Source organism: Corapipo altera, unplaced genomic scaffold, assembly GCF_003945725.1.
Source record: "Corapipo altera isolate COAL_440 unplaced genomic scaffold, ASM394572v1 343, whole genome shotgun sequence".
NCBI classification, from domain to species: domain Eukaryota; kingdom Metazoa; phylum Chordata; class Aves; order Passeriformes; family Pipridae; genus Corapipo; species Corapipo altera.
In genome coordinates, this window is record NW_020884913.1 from 3,286,961 (window position 1) to 3,299,183 (window position 12,223).

The following is a 12,223-nucleotide window of genomic DNA, read 5'->3' on the forward strand; positions in this document are numbered from 1 at the left end:
AACTTCTAGATTTCTTTCTCTGGCTTAGAAAAGGCAGATAGTTATAGAAAGCCAAAAACTGCTCTTGCTGAAGCAGCAGTGGTGAATTATTGATTTTTAACACAGATTTGTTTCTATGAAAATTATCTTCAACAGATGGTGAGCAAAATAAGTCAGTGGCTGTCAGGCTACCTATGCAGTCAAAGCCTGCAGCTGCAGAGGATGAAATACAAGTGTTGGGCTGTTTTCTCTTGACTGACCCGGCATCTGTAAAAAAATCTTATTAATATTTAGAACGACTCACTCTAATGGATTTGCCAAGTGACATTTCCCTTATCTGGAAATGACACACTGCATGAAATCCAAATGGACAAAGTATGTCACTGCTAATCAGATACACACAGCGGGACTTGAACTCCTTTCAAAGCAACTCATTTCTTACAGTGTCTGCTGGACAGGTGACCTACCTTAGTGATGATCTAGAGCTGTGACACACCAGTGACAAAGCCTCTGGTGAGATAAAAGGAATCCTCCTCGATATTAAAGGATATCTGCTTTTTTGCTGTTTGCATTTGAATGGACACTATTTAAAGGCCTGTCTCCATGGGCAAGTATTTTTATTCTAACAAGTTTAGATCTGGCATAGCCCCTAAAATCAACAAATCCCTAACACCAGCCTTGTAGAAACTATCCTTTCTCCTCATAACCCATCTCTCTGCCAGCTGAAAAACCTGCAGAAGCTGAAACAAAACAGGACAAGAAACAGATGTCTCAGGCCTATGACTGAGCACAAGCTCTAGGCAACGTGAATCAATGTCCCACTTGATAAAGAAGTGTAAGAACAGCACTCAGTTGTGCTTTCTGGAGAGATCATCTCAATTATTTTCCTCTAGCAAGCCCTACAGTATTACTTCTTTAGGCATAATGCAAAATATTGTATATAACAGGGTTGAGGAGTACAAGCCAATCCAAACTGCTGCCATGGTTTAACGCCAGCCAGCAAACAAGCACCACAAATCTGTTCCTGAGAGAATCTGAAGGGTAAAAGTGAGAAAACACATGTGTTGAGATAAAGGCAGTTTAATAGGAAAGCAAATACTGCACACACAAGCCAATTAAAACAAGGAATTCATTCAGCACTTCCCATGGGCAGGCAGGTGTTCATCCATCCCAGGAAAGCAGGGCTCCATCACATGTAGCAGTTACTTGGGAAGAAACACCATCATTCCAAATGTCCCCCCTTCCTTCTTCTTCCCCCAGCTTTCCCTGCTGAGCATGGCACCACATGGTCTGGGATATCCCCTGGGTCAGCTGGGGTCAGCTGTCCTGGCTGTGCCCCCTCCCAGCTCCTTGTGCCCCTCAGCTTTCGTGCTGGGTGAGGAGCAGAAGAGGCCTTGATGCTGTGACAACACTGCTCAGTGACAGCTAAAACACCCCTGTGTTATCAACACTGTCCCCAGCACAAATCCAAACACAGCCCAGAATATCTACTATGAGGAAAACGAACTCTATCCCAGCCCAAACCAGCACACTGCCCAGGCTCAAACATGCTGATTTGCTTGGCAAGTTACTTAAAAATATTCCAGGAATGCAGATATTCACACTTACACACTTCCAGCACCCTCCTCTTGTTCATCTAAAAGCTAAAACAGAAAAGATGTGATTCTCAAGCAGTGATATCAATGTGATGCTGAAGAGAGATCAATTAGACCTATTTATTCCAACAAGTGTTTAAAAAAATAAATCTGGATTTGCATTGCTAAAGTTCTCTAGAATACAGTTCAAGGAGAGAACACAAAAAAGGAAAGCACTTATTAGGTGCCAATACTGCAGCTGCTGGGTGACTGCATATGTGTTTACACAGCATTATGCCTCAGTCCTTGCTGAGCCAATGCTATCAGGCATTTCATGACAGCTTCAGTTGCTGAAGTAATTGTAGGGCTGCTATTTATTTAGGATTCTGACAGCTGGAACGAGCTGTTGTGCCTCCTATCAGACACCAATAAACAGCAGCCGCTTTGAGCTCCGTAGCAGAAGTCAAATGATGTCTGACCAAGTCTCTTCTCAACTAGTATATAAAAAAAAATGTTGTTTCAAAATAATAGGTCTCTGCAAGACTTAAAAAATCTTTAAAAAATATAGATCAAGATTTTGTATACCCTTCTTTTAAACACTGCTATTATCTCTCAGAACTATGCTATTGTTGTTCATATAATGCTCCTTTCCACTCTCCAGGCTAAAGCCAGAAGGTTTAAGTGGCTTCTGTCCATTAGGACTCTTTCCTGTACAAGAAGAGGGTATTCACAGGGCTCCTGCTTCCAGGAAAGCAGGAATTCCTGCTGGATGTGCTTTGCTAAAGGCAAAGTTTGAGTAACAGTTATTAAAGAGAATGAAAACAAGAAACAAATGGCCACATGAAAAAGGTCAAATCCTCCTCTGGGGGGTGTTTTTCTATCTCCATAACACAGGAAACCTGAAGAATCCTGGATCCTAACTCAGGCCCCCCAGAAAGATGAGATGGACTGTGATTCCTCTGGGGCAGGTCCTCTATCCTGTTGTCTCCATGTGTTCAGCTTGTAATCCAGCCAGGTGACTCAAGCAGAGGCCTCAGGACAAAGGAAGGAACATTCCACGGCCTCCTGAAGCAGATCAGCCCTCAGAGAGGAACACAAAGCAAATCTATCAGGGGTCAAATCAGCTTTAGTCTTGGTGTGTGAACAGAGAAGGGAGCATTCAGGGAAGGGCAAGAGCACAAAATCCTTCCGAGTCAAAGGATCAGAGTTAGTTCTTTAGGACAGTGGACTTCCCTCTGAGAGTGTCATTTTTGAACAGTATTAAGGCAGCAAATCACAGCTTAAAAATTCAAAAGCGACAACTCATTCAAGGAAAAAAAATGCCTTTCCATGAGTGCTTGTGCACTTTATCACGAGATCAGAAAGGTTGTGTGTCCAAACAGCCATTGCTCCTTCTTCGGCTCTGGATTCTGGACTCACTCCTCAGGAGCCCTGGGGCTGGGCAGGAAGCCAGGCCAGCTGGGCTCCCCTTCCCTACAGTTGCTGCTGGGTCACCATCCTGAGCATTTTCAGTGCCATCTCCCCTTGGTCAGAAGGTACCTGGCACAGAGATAAGCACACGATAAGCAGCTGCTCTAAGGAAGCAGAGAGCAGGCACAAGCTTTCTGCAGTGTCCTTGCTGATAATGGTGCCCCCCCCCCCAAAGAAGGTCATTATTTACCATGTGCCCAGCCTTGAGAATCCAGAAGAAAGCAAAGTTCTGATAGGCCTTGTGGAAAGCAGCTGTCTGGGTGGAATCTGGAGACACATACAGTGCCTTCCACCTTTTCTGGCTGAACTGGTCCAAACAGGGCCATTTCAGTTTCCGGATCCATGCTTCCTGGCCTGCAGGAGATGAGAGAGATGTTTGATTACAGATACTGACACAACAACTTGGGAGTCCAGTTCAGCTGGATGCCCACTGTATGAGGTACCAACACAGCAGAGTGAGCACAAAGTCTCTGTGTGCTCAGGTTCTAAAAACAATTTTGCTATGCCTAGGAAAATAATCAAGGCTGGTTCAGGACAGGCGGAAACAAATCAGTGGAGGGAGAAGGGGAAAGCAAACACTGAAGGTGTATCTGAAATGGATTTATGATTGCACCAGTTAAACATCTGCCTCTTGGAGGCTCTGCTGCCCCAGAAATTCCAGTGTTATTTTGTTTTACTCCTCAAACACTTGAATGTCCTGCCGTGGAGAAGGATCAGCCACACCAAGCCCCCATCTCAGAAATCAAGAAACATTGTGTCTCTGTTAGACACTCACTGAGAAGAGCCTGGAAAGGTTGTTTTCAGGTGCTGCTAGAGAAGGTGCAAGATAGAAAAAAGACCAATTCCAGGACACCAAGGGTGCCAAACCTTTAGCCCACCTCTGAACTACTGGAAGAATTTACATCTTAACTGCAGCTCCATGTTAGCTCAAAATATGATAAACTGGAGCACCACTAACTGCTAATCTGTTTTGATGGCCTAAATACTGTTTCCTGGATTTATTGATTGCTGTATTGTTCATGAAGGGCATCTGAATACCTAAGTGGGCAGAGACAGACAAAGAGTAAAGCCTTTCACAACACAGGAAGGTGTTGGGTGGTCTGTGATTGCAGATTATTTAACTCAAAAGAAAAGGTGAGTGGAAGGGAGCAGGGCAGTCCTGTAGCAGAAAGCACTTCAGGAGCACTTGGCCTCCCTCCCTAACTGCCACTGGACCAAATCTGCATCTTGCAAGCAGTGAGGGACAAACAAAGCCCAAGATGTGCAGGAGCCTACATGTTACTGAGGGCAGGTGTGATCACTTCAACTGCACCTCCCTCATTAATTACAACATTCTTCATTTATGAACAAGCACACACACAAACACACAGATATATGCATCTATCAGAAGAGTTAAGTGAATTATTGGCTTCACTGAAACAAGCAATTACTAAAGTTTCAGATGATCTTCTCAACAGCATAAGGGAGGTAAAGGATTTGCCTCTCTCAGAGAGATATAAGCAAAACATACTAAAAGCTGCTCATTTATGCCTGTAGTATTTAAGTGTTGCCAGTTAGAAGATTTGCATAGGAGACTGGACAAATCCAGGTACCAATATCCTGGCAACTTCACATTCTACTCATCACTCATACTTCTGTTCCCAACCCCAGCCAAGAAGTTCCTTACCCATGGTGTCAACAATGAGATCCAGCTGCCCATTATAGACTGTGACATTAACGTTGGCTGCCAAAAGCTGATCAACAACATCAATGACAGGTTTCATGAAGTCCTCAGCCATGTTCTCAAAGACCTGTCTGGACTGACCTGGTTGGAACAGGAAAGACAAATTTTAACTGATCCTCAAAGGATGTCATCCCCAAGCTGGTAGAGAAGCATGGGCTAAAGGTTCTGAAATGCAGTTCACAGCAACATAAAAAACAGTCCTAGCCCAAAGTGGCAGCCAGTGATTTATCAGTCTGAGGAACCAAAGGGGACCAGAAAGCAGCCAGGCTCCCACTGGAGCTCACAGACAGCACTGTAGCTCCTGGCTGCTATTTACACACACAAGGTGCTGGCATCCATCAGTCCTTTCAGCCTTCCTTTCTGTTTTACACCCTCTCCTCCACACAATGCATCATTACATGATACCAGACTTCTGGCAGAGAAAAACTGATGGCAATTTCAGCAAGACTGCATGAAAGACAGAAACCAACTGCTGAGATAGAGGGGATCTTCAGCCTCCCTCCCCTTGTACTTTTAGTTACTTAGCTAAAGACAGATACAAGCAGCAGAATTGGAACCAGAACCACATCTGCCCTATGACATCTTCATTTCTGAGAATAAGTCCCCCCCCTTCTTAGCACCCAAGGATAATGACAATGGAATGTGACCAATTGCTAGAGCATCTTCCTACAGGCTGCAATGCTCTGAACAGCAGTGATGGACTCATTAGGTGCACAGGAATGTACCTCCCCATTTCACACAGTCAGGAATAATCTTCAGCTTCTTTCTGACAGGGCCATTCATCAGTTCATCCAGGCTGCCCTGGTGCATGTTTCTGACATGGCGCTGGTAAAGTCGCGCTGGAAAAAGAGAGAACCCTTTGATCAGTGGCACATCTGAGACAATCACCCTGCACAGATAATTTTCAGTGCCACAGTCACGGCCAACAAACTCTGCTCTAATGAAAATGCAACACCACAGAGAGAGATTTGCTTCCTTTTACTAGAAACCACTGAACTCTACCCTTATTTAGGTCAGGGGATGATGTGGGAGGAACCCAACCATCCATGTCTACCTTTGGCTAACACAGCATTTTTCCAGGAGGTCAGCTTCTGCTTTAGCCACTTGGTAGGGACAGGGCTTCTCAAATGACCAGTTATTTTTGAGCTGCAATGTTTTACTTTTGGGAGTTAACTTCACCTTCCCTGATGAAGCCAAGAGAAAGAGGTAATGAGCCTGAAAGAAACTCTACACGTGTTTTTCACACTGATACTCAAACATCATGGAGCAAAAGAGTCTAATCAGACAGTTTATACTGATGAGACATTTCTGTGTCCTAGCTTGAAGACAGAAATGAAAGACAACAAGAGGAAGTAACTTAAAGGTCATAAAATGTGTTGCAATTATACTGAGTGCTTCCTTGCTGTAATTTGTGCAGGATGTACAGGTGGAGGTGTAATCCATAGGGTTGTTCCACATTCCTATCTGTCTCTATTTATGCAAGAGCAAACGAGTTCTGCTCGGGAGAATATCAACATCCATTTTAAGGATGTGCTAAATTGAGGCTCTTTCCACTATCAGAGCTGAAGGTATGAATGCAAACATAGGGCCTCAGAAGCTCAAGTATTTAAATACAACTTACTGAGATAGAGATTTTCTTGTTCATCTGATTTCATTTCTGGAACATCCTTAGTCATGATGTTATAGAAGTTCACATTGTCTGTGTTCTGAAAACACAAGATAATTTCAGTAACAAAACCATTTCTCATATATGAGGAACAGACTATTCTGAAAAAAAGAGATACGTGAATCCTAAATAAAGGACCCTGTGATCTGCCACTTTACCAGCGCTTCAGGAAGATACTTATGGAAAAACTCAGGTGCTACATTTCCTTTGAGAAGTGAGGAAGGGATTCCTCAGGCCTGTATTGCTCGCTCATGGGTTGTGCCAGAGATACTATTTACTCCTCTAAAACAGATGGGAATCTACAGGAAGCCTTACACCCCACAAATGACTGTGGATTCTCATTACTCATTCCAGAAAGCTGCAGTGCCAGGTGATGCTTTAGATGAGCTCTGCTGCCACATCTAGTCTGGCCTGGTGCTGCCTCAACATCCTTCCAAGCTACCACCCTCCAAAATCTAAAATGCTTCCTCAAGAACGTGGTGGTAGGTGTGAGCCACCCCTCTTTTGGAACTGTATTCTCTGGAATTCAACGGGACCACTTGCATGCTAAATATTAAGCATCTATTCAAGTGACTGCCAGGTTGAAACCTTGATGCAATACAAACCCATGAGAGCTGCCCTACCCACTGCCTCTCTTAATCACATAGTGGTGCACAGCAAACAAACAGCTCCTTTACATCAGCACTGGGATAAAATAAATACTGGCCAAAATGACTGGGCAGGAGAATTCCTGCCAACCCAGTGCTCATAGAAAGGATAACCCGAAATCATGTGCCTCCCCAGGCACCAGTTAGTTACTCATGCTGGTCAAAGATCTCACCTCTTCAATGACACCTTCAGCCTTGCCCCAGAGCTCAGTGGCCAGCCCATACTGATTTTTATTTATTGCATCCATTATTTCTTTGGCAACAGCAGTCACCTCTGCTAGGCCGTTATCATCAAGGAGAGACTGGAAAGCAAACACAAAGGAGGACAGCTTTAATTGTGATTTCACGTTCATTTATTGCCAACAGCCTCCACGCTTTCCAGGTTCTCTTCTGGGTAAGAGGTAACCTTCAAATTCAGCATTCATTTACACTGTATGGCAGCACAAGTGAAGAGGTGAGGACCAAGAGTTTAAGAAGGTACTTACAGTGCTGTACAGGTAGGGCCCCCAAGACAGCACAGAGTCTAAAGAAACAGAACAGATTTCAAACATGGAACTTTCTGACGTGCGATTTAACTTACTTTCCTTTTATTGTGGCAACACTGACCATGACAAAAATCTATGGAGATAAATTAATCAGTAAAAAAGTACTGTCAGCTCAGTTTAGCCCTAAGGTTATTACCACAGAGCAGATTCTTTACAAATCCTGCAACATCATTAACCCCCTAAAGCAAATCAGTGAAATGTATTCACTTAAGGCAGGGATGGCATTTTTGACTTTAGGTACTCATGGAATGATTAAAGGAATCAACAAAACAACAACAAATCAGCCACAGTCTGAGGATTTTAAACATACCCAAGGGAGAAATCCACGAGTCTCCAAGAGCAGTCCCCATAAAATTGCACTTTATGGTCCCTTTTTGAACAGCCTGGGTAAATAACAGGAAAAACAAAAACAAACAAAACCACAACTTTTAGTTATAGATTCATGACTCCAGAATCAGTTTTCTTTAAGTGAAAAAGATAAGTACCATTGTGAATTGGGCAACAGGGACAGTGTATTCCAGAAAATATAAGAACTTGTAGAAGACTACATTTTAAAGTGAGAAACAAACTACATCCTCCAACTACTTACCCTGTGCAGCTCTAAAGCAATGCCAGCAGCCATTTTACCTCCATAAGATTCAGAAAATATGTAGAATGGGATGGTCTGGGGAGAGAAAAGCCACACAAGGAACTCATTGGGCAGAGGGCAGAAGATACCTCCAACCACAGCCCACAGAAGCCAGGCACTGGCTGTTCACCTCTCATTACCAAACAATCAGTATTTTTCTTATGCTTCTCAGGTCACTCAACAGACAACAATCCACCCCAATGCTTATCCAACTAACCCCAAATTCAAGATACAACTTCTGAATTGTGGGGAATAAGAGGCAGTGATTATACTTGCACTGAGTCCCCCCAACCCCTACCTAGCAGCAAACACTGCCCATCTGGAAATATGTTCATTAATTCTTTTTGAGTTCTTTTTAAAAGCAAATGCTAAACAAGAATTCAATTCACTTACCTGGAATTCTGTCCTACATGAGAAGAATTCCTCAAGGAAAACCATCATATCAGAAACTACCATGGAAAGGTTTCTGGCAAACAAGCTACAATCATCCACATAACTGAATCCAGTGCCCACAGGATTGTCCACAAACAAGATACTGGCTGCCTGCAACTGTACAAGCAGAAAGAAAGTTTGTATGAAACCTCAGCTCAGCCTCAGCAAAAAACTTAAGTTTTGATAGCACAAATGATTAACTGGAGCTGAAAGAACTTGCAGAAAAATTAGGTGAAAGATCAAAAGAGAGAAATGGTGCAGGTGACACTTGTCTGTCAGAATGTAAAACAAAGAAAAAGGTTTCCTTCTACAGAAAAGTTTTCTCTTTTGGGTTGCTGGGATTTTGTGAGATTGTTGTAGTAAATAATATCGTTGTATAGTTACAACTGTAAAAATAAAATCAGATCAGCACAGAGAGCTCTCATGGCTCAAAGCAGCAAAGCTCACCAATACAGAAGTACAAAATAAGGTCTTTTAATTTGCCCAATCTGCAGCAAGAAATGCACCCAAAAAACCCCAGCAAACCAGGGGCAGATCACCACATGATCTGGGGAACTCCAAACTACTACAGACTATTTGTAGCTCAGAGCACAAATACATTTCATTAATTGAACTTCCACCTTCATAGGCAGCTGTAATTTGTTTTCCCTTGAAGGCCACACTGGACCTGTAATTACAAGCCATACATTTTACACTGCCATCCATCCAGAAAGAGCTCTATGACTGCACACAATGAAGCTGTGATCTGAAATAACACTTTCTACAGTTTCCCTGCTCTCTGCTTCCCAGATAACTGCACTTCACAAATTCATGGAAGCCCAGACATATTCCAGCAAATCAAATTAACAGGTGCAGTCTTCAGCTCTAAACAAGGTTACTCCTATGAGCCAATTTATTAACCACACCATTTTAAGATGAAATATTATAGTTCTACTGAACTTTACATGAAAACTGTTCTGTGTGTTTTTGCATAGCAATCATCTGCTTACACAAGCAAACAAACATTTGCAATCAATAATTAGGAGCTTAACTCTCTACTGTACCCAGGTTGTATTTCTTGGTTTCATTTCTTTGTCTAGTGGACCGATCTCTTCAAAGTTCCCAAATCCACAACCTGAAGATCCTGGACCTCCCTGTGGGGAAAAAACCAAATGACAAAGAAGTTAAAAGGCAGCATGGCACATGACAGATAGGAGAAAAGTAAAAGTGAGCCAGTAAGTAGAACGACAGATTGTAAATTTTAAAAAATGGCTTTTGCACTACACGTTAATTTGCAGAGCAGGCTCTGTTCCTCATCTTTCATTATGTGCACACATCCCATTTCTGAAAGCAAGAATTAAACAGAGAAGCAGTCACTTAGGAGATCATCTGATGAGCTGCATGCTAAGTGGGCAGTTTCAGAACCTTGTTCCCTGAATAACCAATGCAGAAGTCAGTGATCTGCAGGGGTTTGCAAGTCATTAGTTTAACCAGCATGTACAGCCTGTGCATTTCACCCTGATGAAATAACCCAGAAAGAAAAAGACCAAATCCTCAAAGTGATTATATTCAACATTAACTTCTGAAATGTACTGCTGGAGGTGACTGTGGAGAACATGCCACTGCCTTTATCAAACTGGGATAGTATGGGACCAATCTATAAACAGTCTCTCTTGTTTCCAGTTTAAATCTCTGATTATTTTATCTATTTAGACTGGAGGCTGCAAGCTCTCCAGGAAAGGAGCTGTGACACTACAATGCACAAAAATCACTACTGTTGTGTGAAAGACAAGAAAAATCTCTGTTTCTGGAATTGAACTTGACAGAAGGTGAGCAGCTGGGGACACTCCACAACTGCAGGATGTCATCATCATTGTTTCTTCCCAACCTGAACACCTCATTCACAAGGTGAGTCACTTAGAATTTTCAACCCTATTTCTGTAGGGCTGCAAGATACCAATCAAACTGAACCACAGATGGAAAGAATTGTCACTGAGGTGTCTTTCAGCAAACCTTACCTGAAGCCACAAGACGAGAGGTAGTTCTGTGAAGTCTTTGGTTGGGTTATTTGCATAGTAGAGCCACCAGAACATGTGGGCCTTACTCCGAACCTGCACATATCCCCACAGCTCTTTGGGCTCTTGGGACTGCCTCAGAACTACACCTTGGGGGGAAATAAAAACGAAAATCAGCCAGGTAGAAAGGCTCAGCTTTGGGCTTTCCATTACACTTGTTCCAAATCATTACATTTCAGTTTTGGGTGTGGTAAGTAGAAGCGCTTCCATTAAAAAAAAAATTACTATAAGAAACCTACTTATACTTACACCCCCACCCACAGCTGAGTTATCATCAATGAATGAAGCTAAGTGTGTAATTAAGTGCTTCCTTATCAGAGTCCTTAGAGCTGCCGCCAGAACAACAGCCCAATCACTGGGATAATTTGTACTATCAGGAAACACTTAAAAGTCTTTCCAAGGCCTGAACACACAGCCCCACTGGACACGATGGAATAACTCACACCAGCTTCAGGGTCTCCAGGGCTCACAGAATATTCGGAGCTGGGAGGGACCCACAGGGACCATCGAGTCCGACTCCGAAGTGAGTGGCCCGTGAGACCCCGGCGTTATCAGCACCGTGTTCTGACCATCTGAGCCATCTCCAACCCTCTGATCTGAGTGTCTGGAGAGACCAAGTCACCCTACAGTCCTCAAGGACAGCCAGTGCAGGACAAACAGAGGGCCGCTTTTAAATGACTCCAAGATCTAATCCTAGAGTTAATGAAATCAGTATAGTCTGGTCACCTTAAGCAATCACTCTATTGCCCACTCTCCCAGGTAATCTCCCAGCACAGACCTTTGAAACTCCACCCCTCACCTCCTGGGTCAGGGCAGAAGGCAGCAGCGCACTGGAGAAGCAGTAACACGGCTCTCCCACGCCGCAGTGCCCGGACTTTGCTGCTCCCGCTGCCTCCTTCTCCCCGTCCCTCCCGGCCGCCACCCCCGGCAGGGCAGCGGCACCGCCCGGGGCTCAGCCCGGGGCCTGCGCGGCAGGGGCCGCTGGACACGCTGTGCCCGGAGGCTGTCGTTCCTATCCCGTGCCGTGCCATCCCATGCCATCCCGCCCCGTACCTGCCGTCCCCGCCGCCAGCAGCAGCAGCAGCAGCAGCGCGCCCAGCGCGCTCCCGGCCCGGCGCGGCCCCATCGCTCCCTCAGCTCCCGCGGGTCACGCGCGCGCGGCCCCGCCCCGCCCGCGGCCCCGCCCCCCGCGCCCGCCCCGCCTCCTCCTCCCGCCCCTCCCCGGCCATGATGGCGGCTGCCGGCGGCGGCCCCGTGCGGCTGCGGCTGCAGTTCGACCACCCTCCGCCGGCCAGCCCGGGCTGCGCGCTCTGCTGGCTCCTGCTGGAGCCGGGCCAGGCGCGCCTCGTCACCGACCTGCTCAGCCTCATCCGGCACCGCTTCGGCTTCAGCCGCCGCGCCCGCCTCAGCCTCTTCCTGCAGGGGGCGCTGCTGCCGCCCGCCGAGAGCGCGCGCCTGGTGCGCGACAACGACTCGCTGCGGTACGGGAGGGAATGGGAATGGGA

General features: G+C 45.2%; 2 protein-coding genes across 4 annotated transcripts in view; one reads left to right on the forward strand and one right to left on the reverse strand.

Moving 5' to 3' along the window:
• Positions 1-1,041: 1,041 nt before the first annotated feature.
• The window catches only part of SCPEP1 (serine carboxypeptidase 1), a 14,792-nt gene continuing 3,610 nt past the window's right edge, over positions 1,042-12,223 (reverse strand). For 2 of the 3 annotated variants that reach the window (XM_027654479.1, XM_027654478.1), the window contains 12 exons: positions 10,662-10,809; positions 9,708-9,797; positions 8,626-8,781; positions 8,194-8,268; positions 7,915-7,987; positions 7,545-7,582; positions 7,233-7,361; positions 6,368-6,452; positions 5,472-5,585; positions 4,690-4,827; positions 3,214-3,377; positions 1,042-3,092 (listed from right to left, as the gene is read on the reverse strand). In XM_027654479.1, the coding sequence (XP_027510280.1) occupies positions 3,027-3,092; positions 3,214-3,377; positions 4,690-4,827; positions 5,472-5,585; positions 6,368-6,452; positions 7,233-7,361; positions 7,545-7,582; positions 7,915-7,987; positions 8,194-8,268; positions 8,626-8,781; positions 9,708-9,797; positions 10,662-10,736 (1,203 nt within the window). In that variant the 5' untranslated portion in view covers positions 10,737-10,809 and the 3' untranslated portion in view covers positions 1,042-3,026. Of the gene's footprint in view, positions 3,093-3,213; positions 3,378-4,689; positions 4,828-5,471; positions 5,586-6,367; positions 6,453-7,232; positions 7,362-7,544; positions 7,583-7,914; positions 7,988-8,193; positions 8,269-8,625; positions 8,782-9,707; positions 9,798-10,661; positions 10,810-11,771; positions 11,863-12,223 lie in introns of those variants that run through there. The other variant, XM_027654477.1, reaches the window with a different exon arrangement.
• Positions 11,946-12,223, forward strand: part of COIL (coilin) — a 4,776-nt gene continuing 4,498 nt past the window's right edge. Inside the window, exon 1 of the mRNA XM_027654487.1 lies at positions 11,946-12,218. Within this exon, the coding sequence (XP_027510288.1) occupies positions 11,946-12,218 (273 nt within the window). The remainder of the gene's footprint in view (positions 12,219-12,223) is intronic.